The sequence below is a fragment of the Ictalurus punctatus genome, chromosome 13 (assembly GCF_001660625.3).
Source record: "Ictalurus punctatus breed USDA103 chromosome 13, Coco_2.0, whole genome shotgun sequence".
Classification (NCBI taxonomy): domain Eukaryota; kingdom Metazoa; phylum Chordata; class Actinopteri; order Siluriformes; family Ictaluridae; genus Ictalurus; species Ictalurus punctatus.
In genome coordinates, this window is record NC_030428.2 from 22,990,788 (window position 1) to 23,009,347 (window position 18,560).

Here is an 18,560-nt window from a genome sequence, read left to right on the forward strand (position 1 = left end):
CCATAACCTAAGCATAAAACAGTCAAACCTCACAGTTTAGTAAGAAAAAAAGATTTTTAAAAATATTTTTGTTAAAATTTTAAACAGGAACTCTGCACAGATTTTATTTCTAAATAATATTTCTATTTATTTGCTATTTGATTTTCAAAGGCAGAATTAGCTCGACTACGAACAGCATGCCCACAACTTTCAAACAAGACCTTTCAACCAATCACGTTGATATTCAATCCGTACACTAATCATAACTCTGGTCAGGTTTTTATGCATCATCAACCTATCTGTGCTGAAGAAAATAATATAAAACACTACATATGTATTTGAAATGGGGGATTTTTAAAAATAATTTTTATTAAACATAAAAACAGGCAAAAATGGGGAAAAGACCTATGAATTTTAAACTAGACAGTAAGCATTCTGTATAGATTGTTGGTCAAAATCACTGCCTACTTACACACTTTTGACCTCTAATGTCTGTATATCTAGAGATCAGTGTACAGATTTGAATATGGATGTTACATACAGACAGGATATAAACAATGTTGTGTAATGCAATGAACATTGTCTTGTGTACAAAGCATTTTCTTAACATCCTCCCACCATGATTATGGTTCAAATCTTTCCAATACTTTAATATCAGCTTTAAAGATTTTTCTTACCTGATTTTCCACTGGTGAATGTGTGTGAAATATAGAAGATACAACATTGAGTTTACTTTATTAAACACAGTTGAAATTGACAATGGTAACGAGGTGTAATTGTACTGGTACTGAATCACTGTCCACCCTGCTGTTCAGACAACCCGAGCCAAATGAAATATTTAGAGAGGAGGACACATCTAGACACACACACACTTGCGCACAGGGTCTCTTTCATTCATAGAAGAGAGGAGCAATCCCATGGGCCAAAGAAAAGAAACAAGAGGAAGTTCCCCTTTGGCCAAACACAAGGGAGCCAATTACAGTAGGATGATGGTGCACTTTGAGGAAATCCGACTGTTGGTTTCTGTACCAAGAAAATTATGTGGCTTAGAACTTAGATAACACTGTGAAGCTCACAGTCTGGTACACAATGTAAGTCAAATTTTGGTGAGTTGTAATTTTTCCTGTTATCTCTATTGTGTGTAAAAATCAAACATTAGTGTCTGTCTAATGTGAAAATGTTCTTCAGATTATCGAGACTCCATTCTCGGTTGAGTGCTGTGATTGCAAATATCTGCAAGTGTCTTCCCTTTTTATACATCTGCTCATGTGTGCAAACCAAACTGGAGAGGAAAAAAAAAAAACACACTGCCTTGGAGGCAGCCAACAGCAACAGTTTCAAGAAGGCAGCATCACATGCATTTCACAATTATTAAACAAATAAAACGAGTCCATGCAAACGATTCAGCAGGATGGTTGAACTTTAAGTCATGCCTTCCTTATTTTTTGGATTAACATTTGCAGGATGCAAAGGTGCATCATATACTTAGAATGAAATCTGTTTACTAAAAGACTTATACACAGCTAAAGTGTTCCCATTATCTGACTGAGTGCATTTACATGCATCGATCAAACTACCAAAATCTGTTATGCTTCTTTGATTTTGTGAATGCAAATGTACGGATTGAGTCAGTTTACAAGCAAATATATTAGGATCTTTTTTTCTAAACGATTTTCCCATTTTTCTAAGAATCCACCAATCCTTCAATGCCAGGTTTGACAGAGTGTGTCATTGTGTGTGCTGTCATATGGAACTGAAAGTGCACTGATTTAGTGGACAAACACTAAATGAGCAAGCATGAACTGCCACAGCGCACTCAATAGGTCTATACTGAAAGTGACACATACATCTGTCAACACCAAAAGTTAGGACAGTGGAAGTACAACAGCATTAGTTTAGATTTAGTTGCATCAGACTGTGCAGATTGTGTGTGAATATTTAAAATTATGACATATTAAATGCTAATTATATTAGCATTGTAAGTTCATTCAGTAGCTGTTATCATATCTGTTCACTTTAGATCATGTTGACTTAAGTCTGCAAAATAGGTTTGGGTGTTTACATTGATAATTATGCAAATTATTTGTATTAATATTTGCCATGACCTGTGCAGGGAATTTTTGTGTGTATTGATGTATTTGATATGAGTGTTTCAATAGCATCTAGACCACCCCCTTTAAATCAAGCACTTGTTTTTCATCTTGTTTTTTTTTTTTTTTTTAAATATGAAAATGTGTAGTGATAAAGCAGATTTTTTGCTGTCAGTTGATGTCAAATACGATGTATCCTAAAATCTTTTTACAGTTTATGAAAATATACAAAAGACTTCAGAAATATGTAATTGTATCTGAATATATTGTGAATTTGAGGCTGATTGGCAGACCCTATACTAGTAATAATCGCATAATGTTTTTGTCTCTCTAATTTGTGCTCTCTAAAAAAAAAAAAGTTCAATCATCTGCTATGGTTACAAATGATTTTAAATAAGTATAGTTCATAATTTTAATGTAATAATTAATGTGCCGTCTAAAATTGGTCTAAAGAGAATTTAATAAAATTCATGATGTCATCGCTTGCTGCATGCAAAAAGTAGAATAAAACAACACAATTTTACAAATCTTAGGTTTCTGAGTTTAATTAGTCTATATTTATATCATTAATATTGCTTTTTATAGTTTTTTATTCTGTGTAATTTCAGCTGAAAAGACTGGATACTTAACTGAGACAAACAAATGAGACACTTCTCTGCATTTCTCAACCCAGATGCATTAAATTGCACGTAACTGCCTGATTAGTCTTAAGTCTCTTGTTAATTCTAAAGTCTGATTACAGATGTGCATAATTTCACTATTAACCTTTCACTTCATGCTCTTTGCTCTTTTTCAGTGAACTTTTCTCTCAAGCCTTCCTGTTATTTCTTTTGGAAGGATTTTGATCGAGTGCTTCCACTGTTTAGTGTCTTCTCACCCCTCACTGCAGTGCAGACATTTGCTCTTTAGAAGATAGAAACCCATTTTGTGGATATGAAATGTTATTCGGTATGTCCGCCAATTTGATGTCACCAAAATGGGTTTCCATTAAGTTTTATCATCCGCTACCTTGTGGTAAAGAAGACTGACTTTTGAGAGATGGAGATTATACGTGCAGTTCTTGGGAGGATTTTTGAGATTCTTGGAATCAAAATCAAATTGCTCCTTTTACACGACTTGCACATAGCAATTCTCTCTCGCTGATGCAGAAATCAGATGGCTATTGAGAACTAAAGGGCTTAAATACAAGAAACTCAGCATCCAAGGATTTCCTTAGACTTCTGCTTGGGTTTATGTGGCTCATGTCTGACTAGCAGGTGACGGGGTGATATTTAAAGCAAGACAAACTTTTGAAAAGATTATGGAAGATTACAAAACATAACACATTGCATGTCTGACATTACCGTGTTATGCTCACTCAAATGAATAAACATAGAGTCATATTAGCCCAGAAGTGTTAGTGTAAATGAGGTTAAATGAGTCAAATGAGCAGCTAAACGATGGTAAATTGTGATCTCCACTGAGAATAACTTTTGAGATCCTCCAATCTGAAGGTTTTGATTCATTTTCTATATCAGCACAGCTTTGATAGTAGTTCCAGCTGTAATTAAAATGATAGGTTTATATTAATGTGCTTGTTCTTAGAAATAAATGTTTCTATAGTAACAACTCATTCACAGGGACTTGCATGGCGGACACTCCACATAATCTAAGGCTAACAATCAAAATTCAAAATGCACATTATTTAACAAAGAAACAATTATAAACACTGATATGGTGAAGTTCTCTGAAAGAAGATTTATTTAAATTTTATAGAAGGAGTCTCCAGTGTCAATGCTTAATAATGGTACCAGTCAGTAAGCTTTCTGCTATGGGAAATTCGTCTGTAATATGACATGCAAACTGTTTATAGCTGCTACAACGTAAGTGATAACAGGAACGAACTTGTTTCGTAGATGTTTTACAACATTAATTGTAAATATAAATGTGTCAAAAGTGTCATTCATTAGTAAACAAAAAATTGCAAGAGGAATAAAACACTCAAATAGTCCACTTTGGGGTGGTAAGAGTAACACCGCTTCACATCGGGCCATATCACACTAATGATCATTTTATTGTCATGACATGCTCCAAAATGTGGTATACCTTACTTACAAGAATAAAATAAAATAAAATTGATTTGTCACATAAACATTACAGCCCAGTGAAATTCTTTTCTTCAGATATCACAGCTTGTTAGGCAATTGAAGTAAGAGCATAGGGTCAGCCATGTTACAGCTCCCCTGGAACTATGGAAGCTTGGTGTTGCTGAGACATGAACCCCTGATCTTCTGATTAGTAACCCAGAGCCTTTATTGTTGAGCCACCACTGCCCAGAAGCCACCACTGCCCTGTACTTAAAGTTTCAGTGTAGAACCATAAAACAAAAGGTCTCCACTTCACAAAAGGTTCCAATTGAACCTCTTTTAGAAATACAACCAATACAATAAAACCATGAACTATACAGAACTATACAGACTTCATGATTAACTCTTATATTTGTAGTTGAGAAACAATTTCGTAGCTTTTCTCATGAGGATGTTCCAGAGTAAAATCATCTTGTCATCGAGCTGCAGGCAGATGGTCAGATGAGAACTTCATGTCTCATAATGTAAGAACTGTATCACATCCAAGGGTGTTTCTCTACTTGTCAGCAAACGCTCACAAAATTGGAACATCACCTTTGTTGTATAATGGGACATGATTACATCACCTCTGTAATATGTCCTAAACAAATTATACAGTATACACATCTCAAACAACTAACTGAAATTCTTGCATTTGCTGATTTTCTCAGCCTGAGTTTCTTCTGAAAGGTGAACTGTATACACAAGTATGCATTTGGATAATTTCGGGTAATTCACCAGTCAGGATTTTCACAAATTTTTTGTTAGACTCCAGAACATTAGCGCTGGAGTGAATCAATACTATCACAAGCAGACTGTTATTGGCTTTAAATGCTGGACATGTCTTGGACTGTATTTGATATAATTTCTGATTAGATCCACCATTTTCATACAGTTGCTGTTTTTCATAACAGCAACTGAAGCTTGCAGAGGGTAGACACTGTTACTGTTAGGTGTCGGATCAATATCAGGTATCGCCTTTCACTCAGAACACCTGCACCCTATAATTGGTCCTGTGTGTGCTTCGCAGGTGTTATTTGTCACCCCCACATTAGCTGTGATGGAGCTGTATTGATTTCTTTGCAACCTGCCTGGCCATCAAGCGTCAGTGTCCAAGGAGACAGTCACCATGGTAATGGTAATGGGTGGTTTATAATAGAGATTTCAAATGATTGATCCATCTCTCAATTATGGACTGGAGTGATTCTGATGGCAAGAAAACATTTATGATCATTTTGTCTGAGGGGAAAGAAAGCTTTCTGAAGAGTAAGCCGTGACCTCATTTATCCCCACAGAACAATAGACTTCACTTGGACTGGAAGATGTCGGCCTCACCGTCTTGGTCTTCACTGCTCACAACCACGTCACCAGCATTATTTTACTCTGTGTTCTCCAGACTTTTCTTGGGCACTGTGGCTTAGTAGTTAGCATGCTTGCCAGACTCCTCCAAGGTTCGGGTGTGTGAATCCCACCTCTGCCCTGTGTGCATTGAGCCTGCATGCCCTCCCCATGCCTCGGTGGCCTCCGCTCAGGTGGCCCCCTACCTTGTGCCGCGGGTTCCCTGGGATAGGCTCCAGGCTCCCCTGTGTAGCATAACCAGTATGGAAATTGGATTGATGGATGGACTAATGCCACTCTGAGCAGATGAAACTTTTTTTTAACTTGGAGTGAAGAGAATAAAGGCATTTGTCTCTGTTCTATGGTCTTTAAAAATTCGGTCTTCACTGTCGACCTTTTTTTTAATTTACGAACCCATGGCATCAGCTCACTAATCAGACCAGAGACGGTTGATGACTCCTTGTATATATTAGAGGTGTGAATCTTTTTCAGAGTTCAGGTTCAATGGTGTAAGATTCATTTAATTTCAATTTAATGTGTCTTAGTCATTAAGGAACATTTTCAAATATTTCTTCCCTGTATTTTTTTTGTCTGAGAATCAGTGCTGCATTAAATATCTGAACTGTTATTTCTCTCCCCAAATCTTTATCTTTTTCATACGGCACCGAGAGACACATTTAACTAAAATTCTGCCATTTGAATCCAACATTTGACCAGCTAGAGAGCTCTGAAAGAAACTAGCACTAGTGTTACCTGTTGGTGCCCCTCCAGTTAACATTACCCCATGCTGTCTTTGTAAGTGTGTAGCAAGGTTTGTGGTGCTGCCTGTGTTCTCTTGCTCTATTGCGCACATGCATGAACCAGTGAGTGGGCTTGTAAATCAATACGGCCATATCAGAGAGTGCTGGAGACAATCCCACACTTCTCTTTCTTCCAAGGCAATGTTTCTGCTGTGTGATTTGTATTACTATAGTGAAAAACATTACGAAAGTTTTTGTTTAAACACAATTAACTTTCTCCATCTATCCATTTTATATACTGCTTATTCTACTGAGTCACGGGGGAACCTGGAGCCTATCCCTGGGAGCATCAGACACAAGGCGAGGTACACCCTGGACAGGGTGCCAATCCATCGCAGGGCACACTAACATAAACATTCACACACCCATTCATACACTACGGACACTTTGGACATGCCAATCAGCCTACCATGCATGTCTTTGGACTGGGGGAGGAAACCGGAGTACCCGGAGGAAACCCCCGCAGCACGGGGAGAACATACAAACTCAAATCCCCAACCCTGGAGGTGTGAGGCGAATGCCCTAACTACTAAGACAATTAAATTTTATTTATTTATTTGTTTGTTTGTTTGTTTATTTGTTTATTTATTTATTTTGGAGTAGTTACTCCTGAGTTTTGGACAATAATCTTAATAATGTTAATATGACAGATTCTGCTGTAGATTTCTGCTGTAGATTTCACTTATCATTTAAGCCATCTGAAACAAATTTGCATGATCTGTCCACAGAATATTGTTCCAGCATGACTCTGGAGCATCCAGATGGTCTCTGGCAAACTTGAAATAGACAGCAATTGGATTTTTGTGATTTTCTTTGTGGTAAACGTCCAGAAACACCATTCTTGTTCAAGGTTTTTTGCGGTGAACTCATGCAAACAGATGATATCAAGTGCCTGCAGTGGCTCAGCTGTCATCCCCAAGGTTTGGGGATTCCCTGTCGTTCTTGCACTGATTTTATTAGGAATCTTTGTATGAAGGCCACAATTTAGGACAGTTGCATCAGTGCTTAAGTTCTTATTTAGCTATCTGGTGGTCTTTAGAAATTCATTTAAGGTTAAAACCTTTTCTTCTCTGGTTGTCTGAATGCACTTTTAAGCACGGCATGTTTTACATGAACAAAGTTCATTGTGAAAGGCAAGAAACCAAAATTGTGCAAGCAGGTCAAATGCACATCTACAATGATTGGAGCTCTTAACACTAATTTGAGAGGAAATTATCGTAAAGGTTCACATACTTTTTTTTTTTTTTTTAGCTAAATGCAGATCCATTTGAAGTGGTTCAAAGATTTTTTTTTTACTACTTCATAGTTTTTGCATAATGTAAAAACACAAGAGCCCGTGTAAAATTATTGCAATGCCTTGCAAAAGAAAGTCACCTGTTTATTTGTACTTCTTGATCAGGTTGTTATCAAGTGCTAATAAGCTGCTCATTCAGGTTAAACCAAAAGAAAATCAATGATTATTGATTAAGCTGTTTGGCGTGCAGTGACAATGAAGACATACTAACAGTGCTGTTGCGTTCTGGTCACCATTATTGGTTAATTTGTATCTAGTTTAGAATCATGCGTTCCTGTTCTTCAGGTCAGTGATAAGTGTTTATTTAATATTCAGAAGATTGACATTGGATGTGTCCCGAAGTCATCTCATTCAGGACACTCTTCAGAGTCATCCTGTTCATCAGTGTTAACCGTTTACTGCATGGTGTTTCCATATGGCAACAATTAATTTATCTCCAGTCTTTTGATAGGCAATAATACAAAGCTATCTTCCTATGAAAATGGAAAAGGAGGACTTTAAATAGCACCTCCTTTTCTGCAATCATATGGCATGGTGAACGTCATCCTCGAAGGGCTCTCAAAATTTGTATAATTTTTTTTTAATATTTAGGAAAATCTACTTAAAGGAAAAAAAAATAAACACTAACTGAGATAAGTTAACATTTAATTTTTGACATTTAAACAAGTTGATATATTTTGAGTATTTTGTTGAATGGTAAAATGTAATTGTTGCCATATGGCAACAACATGTGATAATGGAACTTTGGGTTGTACATTCATGAATTGAAACAGGCCTACCTAGCAAAAAAGACACTAGGCTTCTCTAATAGTATATTTACATTTTTTCACATTCAAAGTAAGAAAAACTGTTACAATTTCAGATATTTTGCAATTGCCCCTTATTTTCAGAATTTTATGTTTCAAGAGAAAGAATTAAGAATTCAGGAGAAAGGATTAAAAAGATACTTCGCCCAAAACATGTCTGGATCAAATTTTTGTATGTATTTTGAGTGAGTAAATCCATCTGTATCCTTTTTAAAACTGCAGTTCCTTTCTAAAAGATGTCACTTTTGCATGGTGGCAAAAAACTCTGCAACTTATAGTCTGGAAAATTCAGTATTTGGTACATTTTCTGTTATTTTTGACTATATGATACTTTCCACCATTGCACACCAATTTACGAATCCCCCGCCAAGCCCCCCCCCCACCCCCACCCCCCCCACACACACACATATACTTTTTTATTAATTATTTTTTAAAGTTCCTTTAACTAATTCAGATAATACAATTTCATAAGAAATTTGTTTTTGATGTAAATGTAATCGTTCATGGGTTATACCACAACTGTTGTTGCTTCACTAATTTACCTCAGAATGTATCCTTAGCATCTCTTCCTCAGCGTATACAGTGTTTGTAGGCTCTCTGTTAACAGATTAAGCAAACATAACAATCTTGTCTTAAAAGCTATAACTTAGTAAACTGTTTCAGAGGAAAACATGAATCTATTACGGCACAGTATTACTTTAACACAGCTACTGTTTGCTGAATAACATCTGGCCGGCAAATTAAGCTAAAAATATAAGCTAGTCACATGAGTTAATTACATAAGCTGTTAGGTTGCATTATGTTAGCAAGTTCAAGTTCAATTTAAACACAGAATGACACAGTAATTACATCTTAGCTCGCTTTGAAACAAGCGATTCATGTTTGTTGAAACTTTCGTGGAGTGAACAGAATTATTGGATCGCATATGCTGAGGAGGATATATGAGATGCTGCTTTCAAATTTGGCCAAAGCAAACGTGCGAGTGCTGACTGGAAATATTGTCAGCCTGGAAAGCTGAGTGTTAAATAAAGAAACCAATGTTTATCACTGATCAAGTGCATTTTCTTGGTAATCCAAACTTTGCTATTATAGATGAAGACCACACACATTCCTGTTTGGTGTGAAAGTTTGTCTTGTTGAGGTATAGATTTCACAGTCCACTTTACAAAACACAATCCCGCTGTTTCTCTCCGAGTTGAGGTTTAACAGCACATGGAACGCATTGCCTGATGACCCTCTTTTCCTCTGTGTTACTTTAATGCTTTGACGTGTCAGGATTCCTGGTGAAGTGATAGCAGGAGACAGGTAACTGGCTGACCATCTTAGCCGCTGTCTGCACCTTGCGTCTGGCCGAGTCCTAGGAAACTAGATCAAAAGGGTTTCTTAGGGTTTTGAAGTCTCTTCATAGCAGATCACACACTTTTAGCACAATAGGTCATCCTGGCTAGAGGAGACAAATTACCTCTGACATCCACTTGCGTTCACATTCAACCTTGTGTTTTGTTCTCATTATTAAAAAAAAGTACTATGTCACTCTGCCTTTTTTAAAATACCAGTTTTAATGCTGTCATCATTAAGAACAGCGACAGTGGAGTAGTTTGTCTTCATACAGCCTTATTTTGTAGTCATTTTCCATTCCGACTGGTTTGCATGGGGTTATTGGGAAATCACTTCTCTGCTGAGTAATCGGTCCGCACGGCAGCATAAATCACTGGGGCATAACTGCTGCTTCCACATCTTTCTTGAGTTTTTTTTTTCCCCTGAACTTCCAGAGTTGCCAACTTTTAGTTTGTTTTAGTTTGTTCTGTGCTTAAAGCACTTTCTTCAACCCTTTGATTCTCCCAAGTTCTTGAATTTGATTGCCTTCACCTGAAATTCTGTATGGGTCAAAATTTCCAGATTTCTCCTGTCTTAGGGAGAATTCAGGAACAAATGAAACATATATACAATATTACCCTATTTTATCACCCACTAGCCAGCTCTCTCCTATCTCACAACAGCTAGCATCCAGGGAGAGTGAAGGCTAACATGTGCATCTTCTGAGACACATGAAGCCAACTACGGTGTTTTTTTTCTAACTGCAGTTCATGCACATCACATGACAACTGATCACACTTGGAGGCAAATGCTATCTGCCTTCTTCACCATACCCAAGCTCACAGACACATATGATTGGCTAGTGTCACTCTGATTGACAGGGGAGACAGTAACACCATCCTTCCCACCCAGACAGCTTGGCTGATTTAACTTTTTTTGAACTCCCAACGATAGATGTCTGTGGCATCATCAGAATTCGATCTTAGTTGATCACTCGAGCCAGAATTATCCTCTTGTTACTTTTGTTTTCTAAATGTTTGGCATCCTCAGCATTGAAATCACACAAGCAATATCTTTATGCAGACCAAATGATGTACATGTTCAGATAATTCTGCTGTATTTCACCGTGCATGGGAGCATGTACTAAGCAAGTCTAATAAGCTCAATATTTAGTTTTGCTCCATATTTACTTCTTACTCTATAGGTGACATATGTAAAGGTTTTGGAGTTTGTTCTAAGTACACCTATATTGACTAAGTACACCTATAAAGACTGCCGTTAATTGGTATTTTTACTCTGTTTGCCACAGACTCGATTAAATGACAACTTCATGACAACCGTGTACATTTCCTGGCTGGTGACATTTTAGCTGCCAAACAGAGCAGAACTGAAAATTATCATGGTAACATTTTAAAAATATGTGGGCTTATTTAGGCTCACGATCAAGTGAATTTCTTAATCTTATTACCCCTCATGTCTCCAGTAGATCATTATATATAAGGTATTTATAAATATATACATGGAAAAAAAAAACAATACAATTTTCAAAGTACTTCTATAATAAGGTAAGAATTTTACCTCATGTCCTGTCATGGATTAAAGCCAACTTTCTGTGACTAGAACTCGAAGCATAAAATATACATCCATCCATCCATCCATCCATCATCATCTATTTATTTGTCCGCTTTTTCTTATTTTATATACTTATAAAACAGATATATAAAAATATAATAATAAACACTCAGATAGCATAACGCATTAGCAAAAAAAAATATATCAAGTTGTATCACACTTGACTTTACATTACATTCGTTACCATGCTTTCATGGAAATTAGCATTTCCATGAAAGTTTATATTTATATCTCTTTAGTAACTGGTGGCTCCTCAAATCACATGGCATGACTATTAAATCGCTTTTTAGAGATAATATTACATCTGTTTTTAACTCTAAACTCTCCAAAGTCTCCAAAATAGTTCATGTGTTTTTCTAAAAGTGAACAATTGCATTCATATTTTATGTGATTTTGCTGGGAAACCATACTCCATCATAGCCATTAAATATGTTAAAGTCGTCTGTATGAGAGTTTTGGTCCTGAATATGGTGCACTCTCAAATAAAAATATGAATATAAGGTACCAAACTGTACTTTTCTTAGTTGCTGGAGCAGTACCATTAAGGGTACATGTTTTGTACTTTAGTCTGAATCATTTTCTTGGGAAGATTCATGTGGTCCTCCTTTAAATGGCTTTTAGAGCAAAGATTGCAAGTGGTCGTTAAGATCCAGTTATGTGCCTTAAATTATTTTAAAGGTGTAAAAATGCATACTAAAGTTACAAATGATGTCTCACTGATGGTACCACCTAAGTGTGGTAGGTTGATTTCTGAGAACGCTTTTCAAAAAAAAATAAAATTCAGGGAATATAAATGCTGAACCTGTGTAAATGTGCCACTGTTAATACATCAGTGTGCATAAAATCACCTGGAAACAAACGGGCCACATACAGACAGTCTGGTCCAGAGCCCTTCATAACTGAAAAACAGATTAAAATTAACACCAAAAATTGGCCGTCTGAACTGTAATACATGATTGTTTGCTTAAGTCTGATTTACACCATGCAGAGTTCAGCTGAACTCTGCATGAGCTCTAATAAAGTTAAGCCTCAGTACACCATGGCCATTCTCCCTCTGACTCATAACCTTAAAAACAAGAGCATATGAGCTGCCCAGTGGTCGAGCGTGAGAGTCAGTAAATTTCGCCTCTCTCAGCATTAGTCATAATTTTTTATTTGTTCATTGTTTTGTCGCCTTTTCAATCTGGATATTACTAACTAGACACCGTTATGGGGAAACACATGTTGCTGAGAAGAGGATATGGTTGATTTGTGTTCAGACAGCCACACAGACTTTCTGGATTTAATGACGAAAGTGCGAGAGAGATAGAACATTCAGTTTATTCCTTCAGAAGGCCTGTGTGGAGCCACTCAGCTACAGGACAGCTCATATGGCCATGTTTTTAGGTCTATGAATGAAAGGCATTATCACCATGCTGCAATACTGAAACAGGCGGCTGTAGATGATCAAGATCTTTAATGGATTGTTAATAAGAATCATAGAAGTCTGAGCTCATACAGCAACGTGAACTACCTTAGAGGAAAATCTAATGTCAGTTTTGTGACGAAATTGTTTACATGTAAACAAATCAAACAATTAAAATGAAGCCATCTTCTGCTAGTTATGACAAGCCCCAAAGGCTGTTTGCTTTGTTTGCCTCCTACATATGGTATCACAAGGAGCTGAACATCCTTCCTAGTGTCCTCATGAATAGTGTAGAAGGAGATTCAGATATGTGAGATTTGAGGATTTTACTACTCGTGCCTATCAATTTCCCACCCCATACCCACCCAAGAAACTCTAGGTAGCTCTGAAATACTGGATAGATCTGAAATTTTCCAAAAATTGCTCGCCCACACTGAAACTTCAGAAAACGCTTACATCCCTATACTGCGTACGCGTAAAAACGTAAGAAGCCTTGGATGAGCTTTGAACGGGTCACATGATTGGGTCACATGACTGAAAATATGTCATCGTTTTCGAATATCTCCATTTTCCCAGTCCACACTATAACGTGAAAATGGTGTTTTAGAATTTATCCACTTGGGAGGGCATTTTCGAAAATTCCCCACAACAGAACCGAGCCACTGGTTTTTCCTTTAGTCCGTATGTGTGTCAGTTTTATGCTTCAAGACATCTCCCTTAGATCCAAACTTGAAATCACCACACAGAACCCTCATTTGCATGGCGTTTCTTCCCTCCACTTTGCATTTAATCAGTTATTCTGTGAAAATCGTCTGCAACTTTACATGCAATTTACGCAATTGTACATGCACATGAGTTTGTCATCTTAGTAAATCAAACCAGAATAATACATAGCTGCTAGTAGTTGGTATGCCATTAAACCAGACAAAGAAACCCAGCATTAACAGTTTTCCTAGTTATTGCAAGTCATCATGTCAACTTTTAAATAATAAAAAAAATGAATCAGATGCACATGTATCAATAAACCAAATATTTTATTAATTTAAATATTGCTTACAATTACTAAATGACAAATGGAATGTTTTGGGGTATATTTTTACTCACGTGTACATGTGTGTGTCTGTTGCAGCGGGCTTTTTGCCAGTCACTACACAGAAACACACTACCTGGATGGAGGGATGCCCATCACCACGTCACCCAGCTCCAGAGTAAGATCCCAGTCACACCATTCGCTGCCTCCATGCTCTGAAATCTTACCCACCACTGCATCCCAGAAACATTTAGCAAGCATCTGTCATGGGTTTGTCATGGCCCTAAGATGAAAGCCACTGGGAAAGTTAACCTGCTGTCAAAGAGTTTATAACTCCCTTAGCTAACATAAACACATATTCCCTCACTTCTCACTCTGTGCAGCGTCTCTCATGAGCTTTCATATCACATCAGCCAGAGTCAGAACAATGTCTGGGATTAAAGCAGTTGTTTTGTCAGTTAATACTATTGATTGCTGTAATGTTGACCTTTCGCCTCACTTAATTAATCTAATCACAAGAACAAATGGCTTCTTTTGTCCTTGGTTATATAGTTGATCCTCTTAGCTACAAGTCAAGCCTTGACTTAAAATTTTGTGCTAAACTTTTAGATAGACAGAAGGATTGTGTGTGTGTGTGTGTGTGTGTGTGTGTGTGTGTGTGTGTGTGTGTGTGTGTGTGTGTGTATACAAGATCAGTTAAGGGTCAGTGAAACATAGGCCATGCTGTTTCACAAGACGAGGGAGATTTGAGGAGCTGTGTGTGTGTGTGTGTGTGTGTGTGTGTGTTTTTGTTTCACTGTTCCATCTCCTGCTCCTTGGAGACAACTGTGTGCTAACCGTGCACTTTTTTGGCGCTTTTATTTTAAGGTGAGGCAATGATTGCAGGTCATGTCGTCCAAACTCTGACAGCTCTCTGATCAACACAGTGCACCGCAGGCCAATGTTACTGAAAATGCTCATTTAAAAATGACCTGTGATTGCAGGATGAAGAAAAGCATCACACGAATCACAGCCAGAGTCTGTCCTGATTAGAAACAAAACGATCATCCTCCCCTGCTGAAACAGAACAAGATAGATTTAGCATGATTATTAGAATAGACTAGCTGGTCCAAACTGGTTTCTGCTGGTTTAAACATTACCTTGTACCTATACCCATTTGGATAAATTGTGGGGCAATTAGTGGGCACATGATGTACAAGTAATATTTGTGAAAAATGACATCACCTGCAAGTAGGGAGAGAAAACCATTGAGGATACTACGTTGTATGGATTTTATTTCACGTGTCCCGGGGTCTCATTTATCAAAGCATCTGTAGAACAAGTTCTAAATTTGTACTTGAGAACCACGAGTATTCATACGAAAATTGGCATTCATCACATGTGCATACTCACAGCTATACGCAATAGACATTGATAAATCCCACACAGTTTAAATTGTTCTGCTCATGCATGGACACACTCATCTCAATAAAAAAAATCCTCCCCAGTCACCATAAATGGTAAACAACTTTGCTTTACAAAGCTTAGTAGCCTGCTTGTGGCACTGCTTGGTGCAGATAATGTGGTCAAAAGAACTTCACCAAAGTAAAATCAAAATGGTTTATTTGGTGCTTTGACTTAAAAATAACTATAAAATAATTATTTTAGAATTTTTATTTATTTATTTATTTATTTTGCCTACATATGCGCATGTTATTGCTCCAGTTCCATTTAGAAAAGCTGTGATGGTATGAAAATCCCTCATTATTGTTGTCTTTTCTGCTGCTATACATAGAATCTATTGTAGCATGAGTAATGTGAATTCATGTTAGATGAGTTGTCACTAATTAACATGTCATTAATTGGCTCATAGGTGGTTTGGAAATGTCAGACCTGTCTCCAGTTTGTCATTGAAATGTACCCATGGCTAAAAACCCTAGCATAGATATCAACTGGACAAAAGCTAATTGACTGGTGAGTTACCCATTGCTCTCAGCAAAGCTTCCTGTGCTTCTTTAAAACAGTCTCCTCCTTGCACAAAGCCGACTGTGGCAAATCTTGAAGCAAGGCCTCCTCCCAGTCAATCTTTAAATGTGCCTTTTATACACTTTTATTTTAGATTTAATCTGTGTTATCAGCCAGCTCCTTGCTGTGAGCACAAAAAAAAACAGTAATTACACTGTCAATTATGCTGATATGATTGACAGTAAGTGGGATGAAAGCTCCTAATAATCAGTTTACCCCCAATTACACTTGTCTACCACTAGGTTTCTGCATACGCATGGTGAGGAGTGAGCATAAATACACAAGAAAAACTTGATAAATTGACATATTCTATGCATAGAAATGTGCATATGCATGGTTTACACACAAAATTATGCATGCACATAAGGCTGATGAATGAAAACCCCAGAAAAACACGCAAAAAACCACCAACAAAATTTGTCACTTTTCATTTGTAGTGAGTTGCTGGTTTATTGGGTACATCTACTACATGGGAGACCTTCATATGTTTACAATTGCTGCTCTATCATCTCCACTGTCCATCAGTGTAAAGCAACTGCCTTTAAATAAAACCACTGCTATCCAGATGTTATTTGTTTGGTGGACTATTCATTCATTCATTCATTTTCCTTTCACATTCCCTGGTGAAGGTCAAAATGGCAACAGGTTAACAAGTTCAGTCCAGACTTATCTAGGCCCAGCCACAGATTCCAGCTCCTCCGGGGGGCTCCCCAGATGTTATCAAGCTAACTATGAGATATAATCTCTACAGCAGGTACTGGGTCTGCCCTGGGTTCTCTGTCCAGTCGGATGTGCACGATACAGCTGTAGCAGGAACTGCACTCAAGGTTATAAGTTTACATACGCCTTGTAGAACCTCCAAAATGTTAATAATTATTAAGTTAATTTAAAAAAAAAGAGAGATCATAAACACTGCATTTTGTTTTTATTTAGTTCTGCCCTGAATAAGCTATAACACAGAACATATGTCTACATATAGTCCACAAGACATAATAATAACTGAATTTACACAAATTACCCAGTTCAAAAGTTTACACACACTTGATTATTAATAGTGTGTTGTTACCTGGATGATCAACGACATGATGTTTTTATGTTTTTTGATAGTTATTCATGAGTCCCTTGTTTGTCCTGAGCAAATCCTCCAGGTCCTGCACATTCTTTGCTTTTCCAGCATATTCTGCATATTTGACCCCTTTCCAACAGTAGCTATATGATATTGAGATCCATCTTTTCACACCGAGGATGACTGAGGGACTCCTACACGACTATTACAAAAGGTGCAAACGTTCACTGACGCTCAAGAAGGCAACACGATACATTAAGAGCCGGGGGGGTGTAAACTTTTGAACAGGATGATAGGTGTAATTTGTTATTATTTTGTTTTCTTTGTTTTTTTTTTTTATGTAGTACTGCCCTTCAGAAGATACATACAATATTTACATGTTTCCCAGAAGACAAAATAATGCTCTACTCTGAGGCTCTCCCAGTTTGCCAAGCTTCTTGAGTTATGGACCATTCTCTATTCTCAAATTCGTGACTACCATGATGGAGTGACAGTTGTGAAGATATGCTAGTAAATATGTATATAATTATGTATAATTATGCTATATATAATATAGCATTATTATACATATATAATTATGCCATATTTTATGTATATAGCATAATTGTAGAAGTGTTGGTAGTTTATACAGGATAAACTGGTAACTCGGTGTATAGACCTGTCTCTAAGTGAACAGGGATAATGTTTATCTTTTGGCTTTGTGCTTCAGGACACTGAATTTGAAACGATTTGCAGTCAGTAACTGCCTCCATTCTATGATCTAGAACCATTACAGGCCTGTAATGCAAATGTGTTAAATTCAAGTGTGTTAACAATATCTCTGTATCTGTTGATTTGTACACATCTAATATTTGTCTGGAGATTTAAACATGCTAAAATCGACTCAGTTCCTAGTGATCAAACATTGTTTAATCACTAGGCAACAGGACAGCTTATCTTGTCCATTAAACAGGGATGAACTGCTCTGGAGGATCTCAGAAATGCTCGGGAGGAGACCATGGATCCATTATTGCGTATTTACAAAGAGATTTGCTTATTGGGGTGTGTTTTCTTTTTGTGCGTCAAAGAGCATCCATCCATCTGCCTCTGTTTTCTTTTCTTTCAACCCAGACAGCCTCACGATCTCTAAGACATAAATAAATTGGAACACAACACACCAAAATGATGCACCATATAAACCCTGTGCAGAACTTTGATCCTGAATGCACTATGTGAATTTGGTGTATTAACCATGTCCTTGACTGGATCTTTTTCTCCCACAGTGCTCCTTATTTGGCCATTTATTTCTCTGATAAAAGAGTAGAACCTTTCCCATGCAGTCTGCAGTAATGACTCAGCATTGCCACTGGAGATTAATACACTGTATTTGAAGACCATTTCTTCTGCTTATGAGGCATTGGGAAAATATAATTAGCATTCAAATGAGCCATAATGACGTCAGATATCAGACAAGTCAGAGGGAATGTCTGCTGGATGAATGTATGAAGGAATAATTTGTGAAATAATGTCATTATTTACACGTCAAGTGTCAAGGCTGAAAAGCTTTCTACTGTTTTTTCCCCCATCAAATCTGTACTATTCTGCTGACCACTAATATGCTATATACGCTGTTCATACTCTTAATTATCCCTGGCTTTATTTTTTCACATTTTTTTGTTTATCTGATTTGTTTAATGATGACATATTTGATTAAG

General features: G+C 37.1%; 1 protein-coding gene across 2 annotated transcripts in view; it reads left to right on the forward strand.

The window, feature by feature from the left end:
* LOC108273823 (disintegrin and metalloproteinase domain-containing protein 12) overlaps window positions 1–18,560 on the forward strand; it is a 104,970-nt gene that overhangs the window by 35,317 nt on the left and 51,093 nt on the right. For both annotated transcript variants that reach the window (XR_001814380.3, XM_017483396.3), the window contains exon 4: window positions 13,896–13,974. Coding sequence is in view for 1 of the 2 variants with exons in the window: in XM_017483396.3 (XP_017338885.1) it covers window positions 13,896–13,974 (79 nt within the window). In the remaining variant the exon portion in view is untranslated. The remainder of the gene's footprint in view (window positions 1–13,895; window positions 13,975–18,560) is intronic.